Source organism: Oncorhynchus masou, chromosome 1 (genome assembly GCF_036934945.1).
Source record: "Oncorhynchus masou masou isolate Uvic2021 chromosome 1, UVic_Omas_1.1, whole genome shotgun sequence".
NCBI classification, from domain to species: domain Eukaryota; kingdom Metazoa; phylum Chordata; class Actinopteri; order Salmoniformes; family Salmonidae; genus Oncorhynchus; species Oncorhynchus masou.
The window spans coordinates 30,082,989-30,105,487 of NC_088212.1; the positions used below are offsets into that span (position 1 = coordinate 30,082,989).

The following is a 22,499-nucleotide window of genomic DNA, read 5'->3' on the forward strand; positions in this document are numbered from 1 at the left end:
ACTGAAGACGGTGGCTGAATCCCAAATCACCTCCGCCCCTCCATTTGCACATTCACTCAGGCATCTGCGAAAGCTGAGGGAGCGGAAATGATTGAGGGTGCAAGGACTAATTAGCCCCTCCGGTATGAACTTTGACTGAGCCTGCAATGCTGCCGGCTTCTTAGTAAAGTTGAATCCCGCGAGTTTGCGCAACTTGATGCAAAATAATGGAGAGGTCGTGCCTAATTATGACACCTGCTTTGTTTACATCTGATGTCGAGACTTGACACGTAAAAGATAAATACCTCCCAAATTAAATGTTTAACTGTTACTGAGGTTTACATTTTGTAAAACGACAGGATATTTGTTCATTTGAGTTTTATGCTTGTTTTATTATTTAAAAGTGGAACAGGAATTGCAACATTTAAGTCAAGAGTGTGTCATGGGTTTATTGATCCCCCACCCTTCTCTGGAAGTTACCCTCAGTTTCATCAGCAACAGGTGACGACAGAGGGCCCTATGAGAGACTTGGGCAAGGTAGTAGTCTGCGATTCACAAGAGGTGCTCACCTGTACTATCTAGTGTGCTCCGAACACCTGTGTGTAAGCATAACTGGGGAGGAAGTGTGGTTTGTCAACTGGAGGCACACAGTTTGTGGATCTGTACAAAACTGCTACATGAAGTGTATATTTTTTTAAATTTGAAAGTATCTTTCTCACTGATATGAAAGATAAGGGGCATATCAGCACATGTTTCGCAAGTTTTTAAAAAAACGTTTCTAAACATTAAAACACAGCGTCTGAATTGTAGTTCAAACACAGGCAACTGTGGGCAACGCTAACTGCTGAAAACCCTGCGGAGAAGTGTTTTTGAAAGCTAGATTTGCTAGTGTCCTAATGTTATACTGAACTGGCTAATTCATCATCAAATAATTGTTGAATGGTGGGAGCTAGCTAAAATCAGACACTATACTGCCAGTGCCACATAAGTTTTTTAAATTCACATTTTGGTTTAAACACACTGTACTCTGCTGCAGATTTCTTCCCCATATGTATTCGGGTGTGGGGTCGCTCCAGGTTTTACTATAAATAAGTGCTGCGGTCAGTTTAGTTTTCACTAAGCAGTCCAGCAAATGTTTTTCAAAACATTTGAAATCAGCTCAAAATGTTCATTTAATCTTTTAAATCTATATGTCCTCTTCAAGGAGACTCAAAGGATATGTCACCAAATTCTCTACCTGTAAGCGATATGCCATCACAGAACATTCCTGCAAAGGACATAACAGCACCAGGAGTATCTACTGGAAATAATCCAGAAGCAGGAGTATCTACTGGAAATAATCCAGAAGCAGGAGTATCTACTGGAAAGGAAAAGGAAACGACATCGGCACCAGTAGACCCGGCTGGAAAGGAAACGGCTCCAGTAGACCCGGCTGGAAAGGAAACGGCACCAGTAGACCCGGCTCCAGTAGACCCGGCTGGAAAGGAAACGGCTCCAGTAGACCCGGCTGGAAAGGAAACGGCACCAGTAGACCCGGCTGGAAAGGAAACGGCACCAGTAGACCCGGCTGGAAAGGAAACGGCACCAGTAGACCCGGCTGGAAAGGAAACGGCACCAGTAGACCCGGCTGGAAAGGAAACGGCACCAGTAGACCCGGCTGGAAAGGAAACGGCACCAGTAGACCCGGCTGGAAAGGAAACGGCACCAGTAGACCCGGCTGGAAAGGAAACGGCACCAGTAGACCCGGCTGGAAAGGAAACGGCACCAGTAGACCCGGCTGGAAAGGAAACGGCACCAGTAGACCCGGCTGGAAAGGAAACCCACGGCACACGTGATGAGGCAGAGAGCAGTCACTTCTTTGCTTATCTTGTGTGTTCAGCTGTGTTGGTGGCAGTGCTCTACATTAGCTACCACAACAAGCGGAAGGTACTTGGCTAATATCGATTTACACATTACAGCTTTCGATTCTTGGTCATAATGACCGTCTGAGATTCTATATAAAATACATTCATTATTATACTGAACCTAAATATAAACGTAACCTGTAAAGTTTTGGTCCCATGTTTCATGAGCTGAAATAAAATACCCAAGAAATTTTCCATATGCACAAAACACATTTCTCTCAAATGTTGTGCACAAATTTGTATACATCCCAGTTAGTGAGCTTTTCTCCTTTGCCAAGATAATACATCCACCTAACAGATGTGGCATATCAAGAAGCTTATTAAACAGCACGATAATTACACAGGTGCACTTATTGTGCTGGGGACAATAAAAGGCCACTAAAATGTGCAGTGTTGTCACACAACACAATGCCACAGATGTCTCCATTTTGAGGGAAATTTGCAAGTGGCATGCTGACTGCAGGAATGTCCACCAGAGCTGTTGCCAGAGAATTTAATGTTTATTTCTCTACCATAAGCCGCCATACGTCCACTCGGCCTCATAACCACAGACCATGTGTAACCGGCCCAGGACCTCCACATCCGGCTCCTTCACCTGCAGGATTATCTGAGACCAGCCACCTGCAGCTGATAAACCTGAAGCATTTCTGTCTGTCATAATGCCCTTTTGTGGGGGAAAAACTAAATCTGATTGGCTGGGCTTGACTCCTGAGTGAGTGGGCCAATGGTTGCTCACCTGCCCAGTCATGTGAAATCCATAGATTAGGGCCTAATTCATGCATTTCAATTTACTGATTTCCTTACATGAACAGTAACTCAGTCAAATCTCGGAAATTGTTGCATGTTGCGTTTTTATATTTTTCTTCAGTATATGAATTAGTCCATAAAAAGATACCTCCAGAACAAGCACATCCAAGACACTAGTGATATGAATGTGTTAGCTAAAAACATGTAAGAGAACAGTCAATTAAACAAGTTGTGACTCAGGCCTATTATTGTCCGTTTTTGTCAGATCATTGCCTACTGCGTGGAGGGAAAGAGGTCGAGATCGGGACGTCGGCCCAAAGGCACAGAGTACACCAAGCTGGAACAGAATGTAAGTATGACAAATATGGATTCCAAAGTCAATTCAATCCCTTTTTATTGTTTTATTTATTGCTCTGTCCATACATGGAGGGTTCTGAATAAAGATATGACGCTCCCTATGTGTGTTGTAGGGTTTCAGAAGCAGATTGTAGGTTCTTTCCCTGTCTGGCACTAATTTTGTTTATTTTCTTCTTCAGTAGTGAAGTATGTCATGAAGTCATTGCCAGAAAACTGTGGATATAGGTGTTAAGATGAAATAAGGCACCAAACTGATTCCTGGGGAAAGAAGACTTGCTTGGTTTAATCAAAAAAAAAAGTTTTTTTTTTTTTTTTACAAATGGGTATTACTTAATAGATGTTTGCCTTTCGATGCTTATTGCATGACTATGCAGAGGATACTGTTGCTGATAAGCATGCTTGTGTTTGCACTCCTGTGTTATTGTGGTACTTTGGGGCGTCCTTTGTGTTCTCAGTCAGTCCAACTGACTGAGATAATACCTTGATGTACTGACTCAGGATGATTTTGTTTGTCACAGAAGAAGTTGTATTGTGAGGATTCCAACTGGTCCCTTAGTGTTTGCAAGTAATATTGGACAGTAGTTTGACACCTGATATGATGACCACAATGTTGGCCAGATGAATGTAATTGTACTTCTTGTATGTTTTGGAGTGTTGTATTTTCTTTTTAGCTTGATCCCTTCTGAGATGGCAGAGGAAAGGGACGTTTTAGTTGCGTTGTGTTGGTTGGAGTGGAGTAAGTGGAAAAACAGTGAAGGTGATTGTGTGATTGATAATGCATGTGGATGAATGATACTGAAGTTAACCTAAGCCTAAGTTCCAAATATATTAGAGGCAGGGGTGTCAAAACGCATTATCTTCACGAAGTTCGGAAGGCCACACGTAAAATGTGTTATATTTCCTAGCTGTCAGAATCTGAATTAGAGCTCTGCTACCTGACCCAAGCCTGATGGGCCCTAACATTATACATCGGTTAGAGCCTGGTAGGCCTGTTTTTACCCCCATCAATAACTAGGGTACGGACAGGGCTCGGGTATCACTAAATTGATCAGTAACATGTTGAAGCTGAGCCATTTGCTTGTGCTTTTCTGCTCCGTACAGTCATATCTAAGATCATAACATGGTGCCAGAAGTGCTTCAAATATAACGGGAGAGCTTATTTCACAAATAATGTTCCTTGAGTTTTGTAGAAGTTTAGAGTGACAAAAAGTAGCTAAAAGCCAATGTATGGTTAATCTGGCATCTGAATTGGCCGTAGAGCTTTTACTGCGATGCGGTCTCTGCAGAAGTCAGGGCATTCATAATTCTTGAGGAGCAGAGCAGAGTTGTTGTCAAGGAAGTGCGTTTGTGTTTATACGGGATGTACCGCCCCCACCTACCATCAACCAATCATGTCAATGTGGAGTGGTACGGAGCTCCCAGCATTGTTACATGCGGCCTCCGGAGGCTCTATACAGAGGGTGTGATGCAGCTCTTGCGGAAGCCGCATCGCCTCCCAGATTTTGTATCCATGCGGAGGGCTCCCTATAGCTCTGCATTGACATGATTGATCAACGGCTTTAACACTTCTCGCATGTCTTGTCATTGAGCAGAGCAGCCCAACGGAGCCGTTGCTATGGTTACACAAACTGAGCCGCTATTAGCATAGTGCATGCAGAGCGTGCTGCTTGCGCGAGACTGACAGAGAGGAGCAGCTAATGGATTTACTATTTAGTTATTTCTGGTTTCGGGCAGGGCTGGGCCTTTAAATTTGGCAGAAGTAATTGGGACTGGGTAGGCTAGTGCTAAAATTCATGCACGTGCAGGGCTCTCCCCGGGATTTGAGCTATCTTGCATGCGAAGGGGGGCATTATGTAATTTGTTCTTTCTAAAGAGGGACATTTTTATTTATTTAACTAGGCAAGTCAGTTTATGAACAAATTCTTATTTACAATGACTACCCCCTACCCCAGCCAAACCCGGACGATGCTGGGCCAATTGTGCGCAGCCCTATGGGACTTCCAATCATGGCCAGATGTGATTCAGTCTGGATTTGAACCAGGGACTGTAGTGATGCCTCTTGCACTGAGGTGCAATGCCTTAGACCGCTGCGCCACTCAGGACCCAAAAATAGCTGATCTATCCCAAACTTTTCATGGTCTCAACAAAGCTGTCCTTTGAGGGCTTTTGGTAGGGTAGACATTTTGGCAAAATTAAGAGTATTGATGAACATTCCAAGGAATGTAGAAGATAAAAATATTATCCAATTGAAGAATATGTAAGACTGAGCCAGTGTATATTTCTCTCCTGTGGCTGCGTCCTAAATGATCACTATATTTCTACCCAGGGCCTTGTTTCAGAGAGATCTTTCCGTACAATGTGCTTTTCAATAGTCAGTTGAGTATATGGCAAATGGAAGTAGTCATTTTGCACAGATCCTTTTTGTATGCTGGACCAATTTAAGCTAAATTGGATTAGAAATTACATTTTATACTATACTTGCCGTGGTTTTGTCACTGTCACAACAATGCAAATGTTTTTCTTTTTTGGTGGGAGTTGAAATGAATAAAATGTATTTAACAATTCATTGTTGTTTGAATTTATTTATTTTGAACTTTTCTACCCGTGGACACTTCTTACATTGGATGACACTATTGAAGTTGTAGCCTTTACAAAACAGACAAACCTTTGTTTAGTTGTAAATCGTAAAGTGACATTGTACAATTGTAATTTTTATTTCTGAATCAAAGTTTACAAATACATTTGAGAGGACCACTTCCAACTCAACATACTGGATATAAAACGAGTACTAATGCATTTTCACAATGGGGTTAACAAACAGTGCATGTCAAAGAGGAAGCATATCTTTGGTCTCCTCTTCATAAATGTCAGGTATTTCACCCATGGGGGATGTGATCATTGTGACCGTGGCACAACCACGGAGCTTGCGTTCATACCGGATGAGTTGCTTCCAGAATCCACTGTTTGGTCTAATAATAGGTCGACAAGATTTGACCTTTTTGTGTGCCTCCAAAAGTGTAATTCCATGGTACTTCATTAGATACACCAAGCATAATGTAGCTGAGCGACTCACACCTGCATTGCAGTGAACCAATGTGCGTCCACACTGCTCCCCAACGAGCTGGATTTTATCCGCTACCTCATCAAAGAAGTCGCTTAGAGGAGAAGATGGAGAGTCTGTAACAGGTATATGGACATATTCCACCTCTGCAGTGGAAGTGTTTGTGATGTTTTGTGTGGCATTGATGATGCAGGTGATGTTGAAACGAGATATGACAGCCTTATCATTTGCAGCTCTGCCATTGCTGAGGAAAAGGTGTTCGGTAATTTGACACAAACCTGCAAGTCTCTGTTCACCAGACTGATGCATGGAAACAGGTTAACCAAAGGAAGTACGTAGGCAGTGTTGTGTGTGGACCACAGATAGCTGACTGGCAGACAAGATGACACTTAAAATAGATGGGAGAAAGATACTTGTTAGACAACAACACATGAATTGATAGAATAATCTGGCTGCATTCCAAGCACCTGCAGACTACTTAACACAAATCTAAAAGCATTGGCTTGGTGGAGACATGGGTTCCATCTTTCACAAATCTCCCTATGTAGTGCACTACTTTGATCAATGCCCATAAGGCTCCTGTCAAAAGTAGCTACCTATAAAAGGCAGCTAATAGGGTGCCATTTGGGACGCACACATGGGCTGGGCTAGGGGGGTGTTTCCACTATATTTCTTAGACCAGTCATTTCCTTTCAAATTATTGAAGGGAAGTAAATAAGTGTGTCATGGCCATATGTAGCGGACATCACGATGCCTGCTTAGCAAGTACCCCCTACTCCTGATTAGGCTCACACCATGACCTCTGCCTTGTTAGCACATGTGACCGCTCGCACAAAGTGTCTTACCAGTTATGCCACGCAATAAAGCTAGTTATTCTGCAGTGCATGTGGACATCCCCATGTGCTACATTCACCCCTCAAACTTACTCCACAGCAATCCTAGCGTTGAGCTGAGAGCAACTGCAGATCGGAGTCAAAGCGCCATTCGTCACGCAGCTTGCTAATTCAAGTAGATTCCTCAGTTTCGTTTAAGAAACTTTTTGCAACGGCGTAATGAATATGTGCCAGGTGTTGAACATCACAGGTAGGCCTACCACATAGGGGGCCTTTCTTTGCAGCTATGCCTTAAAATGAGCAGCACCATTGAGGGCTTTCTCCATTTTTAAAGTAGTCAAGTGTGTGTACTGCCACCTGAAGTGTGTTGTCTGAACAGGTATAAAAGACAAGGTTGCTGATTTACTGCCCTCTACAATTATGGAACGTTTACTCTGGAGTATAATTTATTGGCCGATCTCTCCTGATGACCTTAGAGGGAATTATGTGATTATTCCTTAACCCATAGGAAGTCCCATCCAGTTGACTACTTCAAAATGGTGAAAGTCAAGTCCAGAGACAGAAGAGACATCTCACTCACTTTTTTCTGGTTCATATACAGCACGTGGCAAACTCATTCCATGGAGGGCCGAGTGTCTGTGGGTTTTTTGCTCCTCCCTTGTACTTGATTAATGAATTAAGGTCACTAATTAGTAAGGAACGCCCACACCTGGTGGTCTAGGGCTTCATCGAAAGAGAAAACATATACCCGCAGATACTGGGCCCTCTGTTGAATGAGTTTGACACCCCTGAATTAAGCAGACCAGACCCAGCTGCAATCGTATTGGACAGTAGCCCCTTAAGAGAGGGTTTCCCAACCCTCTCCCCTGGCCCCCGCAGACTTTCACATTTGTGCTTTAACCCTAAACTGGCAGACCTGACTCAATGGCTTGATGATTAGTTGGCTAATTGAATCAGGTGTGCCAGTTTTTAGGGTTTAAACCAAAATGTGAAAGATCTGGGGATGGGGGGGCCCAAAGGAGAGGGTTGGAAAACTCTGCTTTGAGCAGACAAGTGTATGTATTTTCAATGGTAAGCAGCCTGAGTAAGACATTTATCCACTAACTTTGACAAGTGTTCAATGGCACTGACCATGCTAAAACAGGCTTTGGGGCACTAGTTAATATTGTGCTAGAGCTGTGTAAGTTGGCCTTAAAGTATATATGTTGCAGCTTTTGAAACAATATTTAGGAACTCAGTCAGGGGCTCAACTTATTGAGTTAGAATAGACTTCACAAGGTGCAATTTCGAGATGTGGTTATGGTCTTATGTCAGTCATTCAACAATATTTTAGATTGGTAAATTAGTCATCTACCTAAACTTGAAGTAATTATGGCCGAATAACGACCGGGCTTGGGAACCCCATTGATTTAGTCACTCATATCAGATATCATTAACAAGGCAAGTGTAGAATTTCAGGAAATGAGCTTTAACTGATTTTATCACCACGTTCGAGGGGATTGAACGGAGCAGAATCACTAAAACAAGTCCCCTGACCTTGCATCCCAAATACTAAAATGTATGATCAGTTCTCTGTATGACTAACCTCGTAATCATTTGTGCAACGAGTCTGAAATATTTAGCTAACTACCTGGAACGTAGCCAGAATCTCTATCCTCAACCGACCAGGTGACTGCGTGATTCTTTTTTTACGTCGATTCATCTGCGTCCGATTGGAACAAATGCAGCCGGCTACACACACACACACACACACACACACACACACACACACACGTCCCCCCCGGCGACCGGCTCTGCATTAAACATGCTCCATTCAATTGCAAGGGCGTCGGGTGCCCCTTTAACGCGCTTTAATGGGGAGCAGCCGGGGGGGATGTAAAAATATCTCCATGCAGCTAACATAGCCAGCCAGTTGCTAGGAAGCGGCTAATCAACAGCAACTTCTACATAGCTCTGTTTATTAAAATAGTTCAATACTTTTGCCAAAATATAATTTACCAATTATAAACATTGAAAAAATAAATAAACTACCTCTTCAGTTCGCGGGCTCACATTCTTTTCAGGAAGAAGTAAAGTGACGTCTGTTAATTTCTCAGCTACGGAATCCAGAAGTGACCATTTTACAACGCGTTTCTTTTAAAGGGATAGTTTACCGAAATTACAAAGTGCTGTGTGCGATGAATGAAGTAGACATTTTAGCATAAGTATAATTCAGAAAGGTCCAATTTATAGTATAATATTTACACATGTATCAGGGAAGGGGGATTGGGGGGCAAGTGTTTTAAATTGTACAGTATTAGCAATAGTTAAGTCTGGTAGCAACAGGTGCTGTGTGTATGTATATACAGTACCAGTCAAAAGCTTGGTCACACCCACTCAAGGGTTTTTATTTTTTACTATTTTCTCCATTGTAGAATAATCGTGAAGACAAACTATGAAATAACACATGGAATCGTGTAGTAACCAAAAAAAGTGTTAAGTACCCACCCTTTGCCTTTTTGACTTGAATTTATACTCTGCAGCAGAGTTAACTCTGGGTCTTCCTTTCCTGTGGCGGTCCTCATGAGAGTCATCATACCACTTGATGGTTTTTGCGACTGCACTTGAAGAAACTTGCAAAATTCTTGACATTTTCTGTATTGACTGACCTTCATGTCTTAAAGTAATGATGTACTGTTATTTCTCTTTGCTTATTTCAGCTGTTCTTACCACAATATGGACTTGGTTTTAGCCCTATTTGGTAACTTCTGTATACCAAACTTTGACTTGTAGTGTATGTGCATATAATTGCTTTCTGTATGAGATTAAGTTCTTATTGAGATTAGGTTATAGGTGGTCACAGACAGGAGTGTGCTTACATTTAATTTCTCAATGTCGTTGTGCAGGCAAGGCTATTAAATGTGATTTATTTCTTTAAAAAAAAAACTGGACACGGATTACATTGTGGCATAGGATAGGCCCCATATTTACAGTATGCTTCATTATATTCTATCTCACCGCAGAGATTGTTGTTGTTGTAGCCCATTTGAAAAGGTTGGGTATGCGCATTGACACGTTTCGATTAGAGGGGACGCAGATGGTGGAGGAGACCTACGGGCATTCTGTTACGAGTTTGCAGTAACAATAGGACGTATATTTATGGCAGCTGGAGTCCGTAGCCTACACGCGCTTGCATACAACATACAGACATCTGCATACTAGTAATTCCTCATGCCATCCAAGCACTCCTTTGTCCAGTCTTTTTATTTACTCTCTTTTAACCGCCCATCAGAGGCAGCTGCTCGCCATTTACCAGACCTCTGCTCAAGCAACGTGACGCGCTCCATAGCACGTCCTCATTTTAGAGGAGATCGACGCATGGGTAAGTTGGAATTGGTTTTTGTGCATTGTGCTTCACAAAACAATTGGTAAGGATTCGCTTTTAATTTAGAATATCTCCACTATATGAGTGATAATTTTGCACATCTCTCATCCTACCTGAAGAGGATCGGACAGCTCGAGGGCTTCATCGCACCCTTACTGACTGAAACAGATGCTGCGAGACTGGTGCATTGTGGACCGGCGGTCAAATTTACATAATTGCAAAAGGTGGGAGACCATTGACCGATTTTCTGATATTCGTTAAATAACATTTCCTTCTACATTTTAATATGTGATTAGCTTCCAAGACCGTAGCCTCAGACATACAATTGTTGTCCCATTTACATCATGCGCAGGAGAACATTAAAACAATCATAATGTATGGTGTTTAATCATTCAAGCTGGGTTTGACAAATCGTCATTGCGAGGTGCATTTTGAAATTATGTTTTATGATGCGCTCGTGTAGCACGACAGATTTATAAGAGCTAAATACCCTTTCAACACCAATTTCAGTGAAATTTAAAGGCAAACACTTAATACAAGCAGACACGCACACACAAAGCTCCGCAGGACCAACTAGTCTAACCCTACATTAATATTTGAGACATTTGAATGCAGCAACAGCGCAGTGAGTGTGTGTGAGCCACCACAGCATCATGTGCCTTGTCCGTTTTGGCAATCTGCTGTTCCACGATGGAGTTTAAAAAATGTAATCATAGGATAGGAATAATCAACATGTATTTTTCTTTGGGCAGACATTCATGCTTGCCGCCCCTCTATGGCATCAGCATGTGATGATGCAGGGGTAGTGTGCATCAATCTAGTTTTATTACAAACAGTTCTTATTTCACCCTGTCCACCTCCACTGCTGATGTTTAAATGGTGCTAATGGATGCCCTCTGTATACAGTGGCCAAACTCACAGCCCAGCTGGCAGGATGCAAGTCCCCATGAGGACTGGGGTGCCCTGGTGTCCCTGACGGCCTGGTGACAGGAGTAGGGAGAGACAGATGGGTATGTGTCCAGTATATCCTCATACTGTGGAGGGGGTTCTTGTTTAACAGAGGTTTAACAGCCGTTATTGATGGTAATTCTGTTTTGTGTGCTCCATTCCTTGATATTTTTTTATTGACTTGTTGGTATTAGTGGGGGCTGCCGTAACAAGTTATTCATTTAAATTAGGTTAGTTCAAGGTAAAACATGTCAAATAAGTTAGATAAAAAGGTTATTCAGGTCCATTAGATACTGTTCCTCAATGCCTATGATTCTTGGTGATTTTGCAGATTAATTTAGTAACTCAGGCCTACTGCAGTTCATAGTATCTATTGGCAGTGGTCAAGGCCAATGGTCCAGTACGTCCTTGGTAGGGTTTTGGGGACAGGTGTTCCAGGGGGTTGCGTTCCACTTTCTGCTGCTCTCTGCTCTGTGTTTATCTCCAGATATATCCTGAGGAAGATGCTGGGAAGGTGCCAGCCCTCAGAGCCTATTTAGATGAGTCCACAACATGTCCTGACTGACAAGGCTGTCAACAAAGCTGTTTTTAAACAGGTAACACTATTTATCAAGCTAATGTAGATTTCCATTGAAGTCATTGACTAAGACGGCACCATTTTTTTGCTAAATGACCTTGTTAATTAAGGAGACCATCTGGTAACCTACATTGAGGTAGACTGTTTTCTCTGTTCTCTAGATATGACTGAGGCTTTGCTAGGCGTTTGAGCAATGAGACATCTCGTTACACACTGGTTCAAGGGCCTTATACTCACACAAAGAACAGTGCTACCATTGTGCTGTACAGTATCTCCTCGTGCTGAGGGGGAATATGAAAGGGAGGGTGAGACAAAGTAAGGGATTAGTTTAGTGTGTTTATACAGTTGAAGTCGGAAGTTTACATACACTTAGGTTGGAGTCATTAACTTGTTTTTCAACAACTCCACAAATTTCTTGTTAATATACTAGTTTTGGCAAGTCGATTAGGACCTCTACTTTGTGCATGACGCAAGTAATTTTTCCAACAATTGTTTACAGACAGATTATTTCACTTATAATTCACTGTATCACAATTCCAGTGGGTCAGAAGTTTACATACACTAAGTTGACTGTGCCTTTAAACAGCTTGGGAAATTCCAGAAAATGATGTCATGGCTTTAGAAGATTCTTATAGGCTAAATGACATCATTTGAGTCAATTGGAGGTGTACCTGTGGATGTATTTCAAGGCCGACCTTCAAACGCAGTGCCTCTTTGTTTGACATGGAAAAATAAAAAAAATCAGCCAAGACTTCATTAAAACAATTGTAGACCTCCACAAGTCTGGTTCATTCTTGGGAGCAATTTCCAAACGCCTGAAGGTACCACGTGTACTATTGTTTGTACAGACGAACAAGTATAAACACCACGGGACCACACAGCCGTCATATCGCTCAGGAAGGAGACGCGTTGTGTCTCCTAGAGATAAATTTAATTTGGTGCAAAAAGTGCAAATAAATTCCAGAACAGCAAAAGACCTTAAGAAGATGCTGGAGGAAACAGGTACAAAAGTATCTACAGTGGGGCAAAAAAGTATTTAGTCAGCCACCAATTGTGCAAGTTCTCCCACTTAAAAAGATGAGGCCTGTAATTTATCATAGGTACACTTCAACTATGACAGACAAAATGAGAAAAAAAAATCCAGAAAATCACATTGTAGGATTTTTAATGAATTTATTTGCAAATTATGGTGGAAAATAAATGCTCTCAATAACAAAAGTTTATCTCAATACTTTATATACCCTTGTTATATACAGAGGTCAAATGTTTTCTGTAAGTCTTCACAAGGTTCTCACACTGTTGCTGGTATTTTGGCCCATTCCTCCATGCAGATCTCCTCTAGAGCAGTGATGTGTTGAGGCTGTTGCTGGGCAACACGGACTTTCAACTCCCTCCCAAGATTCTCTATGGGGTTGAGATCTGGAGACTGGCTAGGCCACTCCAGGACCTTGAAATGCTTCTTACGAAGCCACTCCTTCGTTGCCCGGGCGGTGTGTTTGGGATCATTGTCATGCTGAAAGATCCAGCCACGTTTCATCTTCAATGCCCTTGCTGATGGAAGGAGGTTTTCACTCAATCTCATGATACATGGCCCCATTCATTCTTTCTTTTACACGGATTAGTCATCCTGGTCCCTTTGCAGAAAAACAGCCCCAAAGCATGATGTTTCCACCCCCATGCTTCACTGTAGGTATGGTGTTCTTTTGATGCAACTCGGCATTCTTTGTCCTCAACACGACGAGTTGAGTTTTTACCAAAGTTATATTTTGGTTTCATCTGACCATATGACATTCTCCCAATCTTCTTCTGGATCATCCAAATGCTCTCTCGCAAACTTCAGATGGACATGTTCTGGCTTAAGCAGGGGGACACGTTTGGCACTGCAGGATTTGAGTCCCTGGCGGCGTAGTGTGTTACTTTGGTCCCAGCTCTCTGCAGGTCAATCACTAGGTCCTCCCGTGTGGTTCTGGGATTTTTGCTCAACGTTCTTGTGATCATTGTGACCCCACGGGATGAGATCTTGCGTGGAGCCCCAGATCGAGGGAGATTATCAGTGGTCTTGTATGTCTTCCATTTCCTAATAATTGCTCCCACAGTTGATTTCTTCAAACCAAGCTGCTTACATATTGCAGATTCAGTCTTCCCAGCCTGGTGCAGGTCTACAATTTTGTTTCTGGTGTCCTTTGACAGCTCTTTGGTCTTGGCCATAGTGGAGTTTGGAGTGTGACTGTTTGAGGTTGTGGACAGGTGTTTTTTATACAGGTAACGAGTGGAGGACAGAGGAGCCTCTTAAAGACGTTACAGGTCTGTGAGAGCCAGAAATCTTGCTTGTTTGTAAGTGACCAAATACTTATTTTCCACCATAATTTGCAAATAAATTCATAAAAAATCCTACGATGTGATTTTCTGGATTTTTCTTCCTCTCATTTTGTCTATCATAGTTGAAGTGTACCTATGATAAATTACAGGCCTCATCTTTTTTAAGTGGGAGAACTTGCACAATTGGTGGCTGACTAAATACTTTTTGCCCCACTGTATATCCACAGTAAAACGAGTCCTATATCGACATAACCTGAAATGCCGCTCAGCAAGGAAGAAGCCACTGCTCCAAAACCGCCATAAAAAAGCCAGACTACGGTTTGCAACTGCACATGGGGACAAAGATTGTACTTTTTGGAGAAATGTCCTCTGGTCTGATGACACAAAAATGGAACAGTTTTGCCATAATGATCATCGTTATGTTTGGAGGAAAAAGGGGAGGCTTGCAAGCTGAAGAACACCATCCCAACCGTGAAGCACGTGGGTGGCAGCATCATGTTGTGGTGGTGATTTGCTCCAGGAGGGACTGGTGCACTTCACAAAAAAGATGGCATCATGAGGAGGAAAAGTACGTGGATATATTGAAGCAATATCTCAAGACATCAGTCAGGAAGTTTAAGCTTGGTTGCAAATGGGTCTTCCAAATGGATAATGACTCCAAGCATGCATCCAAAGTTGTAGCAAAATGACTTAAGGACAACAAAGTCAAGGTATTGGAGTGGCCATCAGAAAGCCGTGACCTCAATCCTATAGAAAATCTGTGGGCAGAACTGAACAAGCGTTTGTGAGCAAGGAGGCCTACAAACCTGACTCAGTTACACCAGCTCTGTCAGGAGGACGGGGCCAAAATTCACCCAACTTATTGTGGGAGACTTGTGAAAGGCTACCCAAAATGCTTGACCCAAGTTAAACAATTTAAAGGCAATGCTACCAAATACTAATTGAGTGTATGTAAACATCTGACCCACTAGGAATGTGATGAAAGAAATAAAAGCTGAAATAAATTATTCTCTACTATTATTCTGACATTTCACATTCTTAAAATAAAGTGGTGTTCCTAAATTACCTAAAACAGGGAATTTCTACTAGGATTAAATGTCAAGAATTGTGAATAACTGAGTTTAAATGTAGTTGGCTAAGGTGAATGTAACCTTCCGAATTCAACTGTATATAAATCCACCACATTTTAACAGAGCAGTCAACCTATACTGCCAGAGAAAAAAGGTGGAGAACAAAGCAACCTGAAAGCAGAACCATAACTAAATCAGATTAGTCTAATCTGCTTTCATGGCTGATAAATTAATGTCTGACATATGCCAGATCGGCCTATAAAATGTTTGGTTGTGTCAGGTCAACTAAGGGCTAGAGAGAAATAGAGGCTGCATTTGGAAGTGTAACCTACATATGTGGTTTACCAAGGTAAAACACATGTCCTGGAACTGTAGTAATTCTTAGAATCCCGCCAATTGGCAAAAACCTGATTGCACACACACAAGCCCTCTTGTTTGTGACAAAATTAGTGACATTTCATGTGCAGACTAAATGTCTGTTGTCCTCTTCACCAGAACCAATGCCAGCTTTTCTGCTCCCTCCATTTGTCTTAGTTGAGGTGTCCTCAATAAAACTGCCACAATGACTATTTCTCAGAGCCTGTCAAACTGTACTACTCAGTTCGTCTTCATCTTTCTCTGTTGCTCAGTTTTCTACACATCTTACAGTATTGTGTAAAACAGAACTCAGTGACTGTGTTGTCATGTCATTCCCCCTGCAGTTGTCAACGTGGTTCATCCTTACCGAACTGGGACGGGAACTGGGACCTATGGCTTTCACCCACTGAGAAAGGGGCACAACATTGGCATTCACCCACTGCTGATGGGGCACAGCCACACTTCTTTAGTTATCAATATGTGTTAGAAGTGTATCACCTTGCTGTGATTATTTGGATATTTTACTTTGCCTACTTAAAATGGGATTATCATTGGCACATTGCTGGTTCCCCTTTAACCTTTTACTGCAATGAGCAAAATCAGTGTTTCTTCGTTGTCTTAACCTCTCTGGGAGATGTGTAGCGTCCCACCTCGCCAACAGCCAGTGACAGTGCAGGGCGCCAAATTCAAAACAACAAATCTCAATTATAATTCCTCAAGCATACAAGTATTTTACACCATTTTAAAGATAACATTCTCGTTAATCCAGCCACAGTGTCGGATTTAAAAAATGCTTTACAGCGAAAGTACCACAAACGATTATGTTAGGTCCCACCAACTCACAGAAAAACACAGCCATTTTTCCAGACAAAGAGAGTAGTCACAAAAAGCACAAGATAAAATTAATCACTAACCGTTGAGCTTCATCAGATGACACTCATAGGACTTCATGTTACACAATACATGTATGTTTTGTTCGATAATGTGCATATTTATATAAAAAAAATCTCATTTTACATTGGTGCGTTACGTTCAGTAGTAAAACATGCGGTGATTGTGCAGAGAGCCACATCTATTTACAGAAATACTCATTATAAATGTTGATGAAAATACAAGTGTTATACATGGAATTTGAGATACTTCTCCTTAATGCAACCACTGTCAGATTTTTTTTGTTTTTAAACGTTAAGGAAAAAGCAAACCATGCAATAATCTGAGTACAGCGTTCAGACAACAAAGCAGCAAAAATATATCCTCCATATTGTGTCGTCAACATTAGTCAGAAATAGCATTATAAATATTCACTTACCTTTGATCTTCATCAGAATGCCACCCAGGAATCCCAGTCCCACGATAAATGTTTGATTTGTTCGATAATGTCCATTTATGTCCAAATAGCTTCTTTTGTTAGCGCGTTTGGTAAACAAATCCAAACGCGCGTTCAGGTCCAACCGAATGGTGGACAAAAAGTTATATTACATCCCGTAGAAACTTGTCAAACTAAGTATAGAATCAATCTTTAGGATGTTTTTATCATAAATGTTCCAACCGGAGAACTCCTATGTCTGTAGAAAAGCAATAAAACGAGAGCTAACTCTCTCGTGACCGTGCCTCGGAGCCTGTGGCACTCTGGCAGACAACTGTCTCAATCAGCTCTCATTCACCCCCACTTCACAGTAGAAGCCTGAAACGACGTTCTAAGGACTGTTGACATCTAGTGGAAGCCTTAGGAAGTGTAATATGACTCCATTTACACTGTATATTGGAATGGCAGAGTTGAAAAACTACAAACCTCAGATTTCCCACTTCCTGGTTGGATTTTTCTCAGGTTTTCGCCTGCCATATGAGTTCTGTTATACTCACAGACATCATTCAAACAGTTTTAGAAACTTCAGTGTTTTCTATCCAATACTACTAATAATATGCATATATTAGCATCTGGGCCAGAGTAGCAGGCAGTTTACTCTGGGCACCTTATTCATCCAAGCTACTCAATACTGCCCCCCCTGTCACCAAGAAGTTAAACAAATCTACTATGAAACAAGAGTATACACCTCACACACATGGTTATGGGCTTTAAAAAATACCTGTACCATATTAGAAATACATTTGAATTGTATTCAATTTTGAGTTTGCATCCCAATATTACAGTTTATATACATCAAAGAAGACAAACATTACAACATCATAGAAACACAGAATTGTCGGCGGGTTTTTGAAATAATGTTTATTAATGATAAAAGATATGAATAACATTCCACCCATGAGTCCATTTAGATGGAGATTTGGTCATTTGACTGCAGGAAAGGGCTACTTGTCATCTTATGCCACATTGCTCAGGACTTTATTGGATAGGACCACATTTCATGCCATAAGAGACTCATAAGGGGTGGGGTTGTAGTGTTGTGTGTCTGACACTTTGGTGCTTCGCATTTCCTTCCCTGAAATACTGTTTAACTGAGGGATGCTTTCTCTCCCCTCCTTTGTAAAATAACTCTTAACACGTTCTGATCCCCTTCCACACTGTTCAGCTGATCAAAGCACTGACACTGCAGTTGACTAACACCTCTCTCTGATGCCTGCTTCTCCTCATGCTGTCAGCACTGTCCTTTCTCTTCTCTGTAACCTTGGCAACACTAACGCCTTACTCACCTCCGATCTCTGACGTCTAACATGACTAACAAGATTGAGTCTGCTGGGATGGCCTTGCTGTTAATTTCAATGATGTGCTCCTAACCAAGCTAGCAGGGAGCATACCCATGACAAGCTTGTGCGGATGGTTTGGTAACATTAGTCTACCCTAACGTTACAGGAGTGCTGAGGATGTTAGTTGTCAGTGTGTGTAGCTATCTCTCAATCTTACCACCCTAGTTTTTAGATGGTTTCCCGAGGCCTGGTTTGTCTTGTGATTGCTGCATGTACTGGTAACTCTGAGTAACCTTAGCTGGAGTCGTAAAGAACTAACCAACACTGGGGTAATCCTGGTTTACTAACCTGGACTAACAGTCTAACATTCACTAATCAACCAAACTGAAACCCAAGCACTGGAGAAGTGCCTTGTCTGACTGGTTAAAACCATCCTTAACCTAATGGTCTGTTAAAACCACTGTGTGTGTGTGTGGGTGTACATTGTGTGTTTAAGAGTGGGGCTGTTACTGTCATTAATATTCTTACACTCTGAAACCAAACCCCCAACTGCCAACAGCTCTCTTGTCATTCCTTAATAAATACACTAACAATAACACTCTAATACCTAACAGTACTAATGTCTGCTAACAGGCCTATTGTTACTAATACTCAACTCTACTATGGATGATGTTGGCTGGACTTGTAATTTCTAACACACTCACTAACCCTTTGCTTTGTGCCCTGAGTCTGAGACAGTCCTCTCACATTTTCCTGAATCCCTTCTCCGCCAGACACAGATCACCCAAAATCATATACAAGAACTATGTATTTATCAATCTGTTATAACCTTAAGTGTGATATGTTTCTTGAGACATGTTACTTTTGGCACCCTAAAGCACAATGGTGAGTGATTCCAGGATCTGGGATGGAAAGCTGGATCAACCAATAGATTTTAAAGAAAAAGTGGGTCGACTACACACTTCTGCTCAGGGTGACGATTGATTAAAAAAAAAATATATATATATATATTACAAATCATACAGTAACTATGCTAAAGAATTGTATTTCATTAAAGCTGAAGTATTCCATCTTAAATTGCTGACAAATGTTTGTCCCTCTGTCCATTGTGTGGCCAACCTCAAAGGTGTTGCAGCTCAGTGCTTGGTTTGCTGTCTGCATAGACACTGATGTGTATTATCTGATAAGATAAACCAAAGGAAATAGCAACCCTTCCCTGCTTTACTACTAACTGACTGGTATACTAACCACCCCATATGAGGCCTAACAATGTGGCCATTGATTCATTGCTCTTACTAACATACTGCATCTTCCCACATAAAACAATGCTACATTTTACTATAGTACACTCTGTAGTATCCCTGGATCATGTGTAGAAATTACTATATCATTTCGGTATACAATAACCGAAAAGACACTGGTTCGAATCCCTGAGTCGACAAGGTAAAACACTTAATCCTAATTGCTCCTGTAAGTCGCTCTGGATAAAGTGTCTGCTAAATGTCTAAAATGTAGAATAGTATACTGCACACTGTAGTATCCCTTGATCGTGTAGTGCTTACTATATACTTTTGTAGTATACTGTGGAATACTATACTACACACTGTAGTATAGTATTCATCTCTTGACTGTATAGTGCTTACTATTGGATTGTGTCGTATACTGGTGAATACTACACTCCACATTGTAATATCCCTCTATCGTGTACTGCTAACTATATACTGTAGAATACTATACTACACACCGTAGTATCCCCGATCATGTGTAGTGCTTACTATATATTTGTATTGTATACTAGATTAAATAATACAGCATTATCTGCAAAAAACACTAAATACTACAGCAATGTCCAAAAACAGTTTTTTTTAAAACTATAGTTATACTAGATTATTTTAATTTGCATATGCTTCACATTCCCATCCCCCATACAGTGGTGTAAAACAAAACAAAAATAGTTGAAAGTACTAGTTAAATAGTTTGAGGTATCTGTACTTTATTTTACTACTTATATTTTTGACAACTTTTATATTCCTAAAGAAAATAATGTACTTTTTAATCTTTACATTTTCCCTGACACCCAAAAGTACTTGTTACATTTTGAATGCTTAGCAGGACAGGAGAATAGTCTATTTCAAACTTATCAAGAGAACATCCCTACTGTCTCTGATCTAATGGACTCACTAAACATATGCTTCATTAGTAAATTATGTCTGAGGGTTGTAGTGTGCCCCTGGCGATCTGTAAATTAAAAAAACAAGAATTGTGCCGTTTGGAATTGTACAATATTTTTTATTTTACTTGTGATAAAGTACATTTAAAACCATATACTTTTACTCAGGTAGTATTTTAATAGGTGACTTTCATTTTTACTTGTCATTTCTTTTAAGGTATCTTTAGTTTTACTCAAGTATGAACATTTTGTGCTTTTCTTCTTCATTGCCCCATATCTCAGTTTGTGCTAACTATGAGTGAGATGCCTACATGCCACATATAGACCATATATTGTCTTCCCTACAGATTATAAAAAAATAACAGATGCTCTGAACTATCTGATCAGACTCCAGTTCTACCTACCTACAGGTTATGGAACATTTGCTATTTTTGCCCAGCAGGTTTCCTCAAGGAGAAATCCTCCATTTCTATGAGCCTCTCCCGAGTCCAAACATGAGTTTGCAAAGATGGGTCAAGATTGTAAGTACCAATTGGATGTCACGAAATTGGGGAGGAAAAAGGGGTAAAAAGTACAAACAAATACTACAAAAAACCTCATAGTAAATACTAGAGCAATATCTGTAAAAACTACTGTAATTACTATAGTATATGCTATAGTAATATTTTCAGTATTTATACTGTAGTAAGCTTTACTACATTATACTAGAGTTATGTCCGCAAAAACACTACAGTGAAAACTATAATATACTTCCGTAAAACACTATACTGAATACAATAATATATAAATATAGTAATACTACAGTATTTAGAGCATAGTATACTATAGTATTTTTTTCATATGTGACTCTTCTTTTAATCCTGTCACCCACTCCACCCTGCCCCTTGGTGAGCAAACAGCACTAGATGGCAATGCAGTATATTGTCTTTACTTCCTGAGTCATCATGAGGATAGATGTCATATGATCAAGGATATTTTACTAACCTCCTGAAATGGAGTGAGAACACTAACTATTGGGCGATCCCACGCCAGTGGGAGCAGAATATTTTTGTTATCTCAGATTGTTCTTTCAATTCTTACATAGAAACTTCATTGGGAGGAAGGATGTTTGAAATGCTTTTATTTGTATCAAACTGTTTGAGAGAATCATGAAAGTAGCCATTTTAAGTAACACGCTTTTTCAGTTCTGCCCACACATTTTCTATATGATTGAGGTCAGGGCTTTGTGATGGCCACTCCAATACCTCGACTTTGTCCTTAATTAAGCCATCTTTGTTTTTTGAAGTGCACCAGTCCCTCCTGCAGCAAAGCACCCCACAACATGATGCTGTTACCCCCGTGCTTCACGGTTGGGACGGTGTTCTTCGGCTTGCAAGCCTCCCCCTTTTTCCTCCAAACATTACGATGGACATTATGGCCGAACAGTTCCATTTTTGTTCGATCAGACCAGAGGACATTTCTCCAAAAAGTACGATCTTTGTCCCCATGTGCAGTTGCAAACTGTAGTCTGGCTTTTTTATGGCAGTTTTGGAACAGTTGCTTCTTCTATGCTGAGCGGCCTTTCAGGTTATGTTGATATAGGACTCGTTTTACTGTGGATATAGATACTTTTGTACCGGTTTCCACCAGCATCTTCACAAGGTCCTTTGCTGTTGTTCTGAAATTGATTTGCACTTTTTGCAACAAATTACATTCATCTCTCGGAGACAGAACGCGTCTCATTCCTGAGCAGGTATGACGGCTGCGTGGTCCCATGGTGTTTATACTTGCGTACTATTGTTTGTATAGATCAACGTGGTACCTTCAGGCATTTGGAAATTGCTACCAAGGATGAACCAGGCGTGTGGAGGTCTACACATTTTTTTTCCTGAGGTCTTGGCTGATTTCTTTAGATTTTCCCATGATGTCAAGCAAAGAGGCACTGAGTTTGAAGGTAGGCCTTGAAATACATCCACAGGTACACCTCCAATTGACTCAAATGATGTCAGTTAGCCTATCAGAATCTTCTAAAGCCATGACATAATTTTCTGGAATTTTCCAAGCTGTTTAAAGTCAAAGTCAACTTAGTGTATGTAAACTTCTGACCCACTGGAAATGTGATACAGTGAAATAATCTGTAAACAATTGTTGGAAAAAATGACTTGTGTCATGCACAAAGTAGATGTCC

The 22,499-nt window shown here is 41.0% G+C and overlaps 1 protein-coding gene and 2 long non-coding RNA genes across 4 annotated transcripts; 2 read left to right on the forward strand and 1 right to left on the reverse strand.

Annotated features, from left to right (window-relative positions):
* The first annotated feature begins 1,440 nt into the window (after window positions 1-1,440).
* LOC135541756 (uncharacterized) lies at window positions 1,441-5,551 on the forward strand. Its single transcript, XR_010455991.1, has 3 exons — window positions 1,441-1,905; window positions 2,896-2,979; window positions 3,167-5,551. It is a non-coding gene; the product is annotated as an uncharacterized LOC135541756 (long non-coding RNA).
* Window positions 5,544-8,981, reverse strand: zgc:153044 (uncharacterized protein LOC751678 homolog). Of its 2 annotated transcripts, none has more exons than XM_064968083.1 (2): window positions 8,913-8,981; window positions 5,544-6,436 (listed from the first exon to the last, which is right to left on the reverse strand). In XM_064968083.1, the coding sequence occupies exon 2, from the start codon at window positions 6,355-6,357 to the stop codon at window positions 5,815-5,817; it is 543 nt and encodes a 180-aa protein (XP_064824155.1). In that variant the 5' UTR covers window positions 6,358-6,436; window positions 8,913-8,981; the 3' UTR covers window positions 5,544-5,814. The 2 variants fall into 2 exon arrangements, with proteins under 2 accessions (XP_064824155.1, XP_064824163.1); XM_064968091.1 differs by lacking the exon at window positions 8,913-8,981 and adding an exon at window positions 8,512-8,847.
* An 846-nt stretch (window positions 8,982-9,827) lies between these two features.
* LOC135541758 (uncharacterized) lies at window positions 9,828-20,432 on the forward strand. The gene is made up of 4 exons (XR_010455992.1): window positions 9,828-10,242; window positions 10,365-10,469; window positions 11,152-11,789; window positions 15,861-20,432. It is a non-coding gene; the product is annotated as an uncharacterized LOC135541758 (long non-coding RNA).
* Window positions 20,433-22,499: the final 2,067 nt, after the last annotated feature.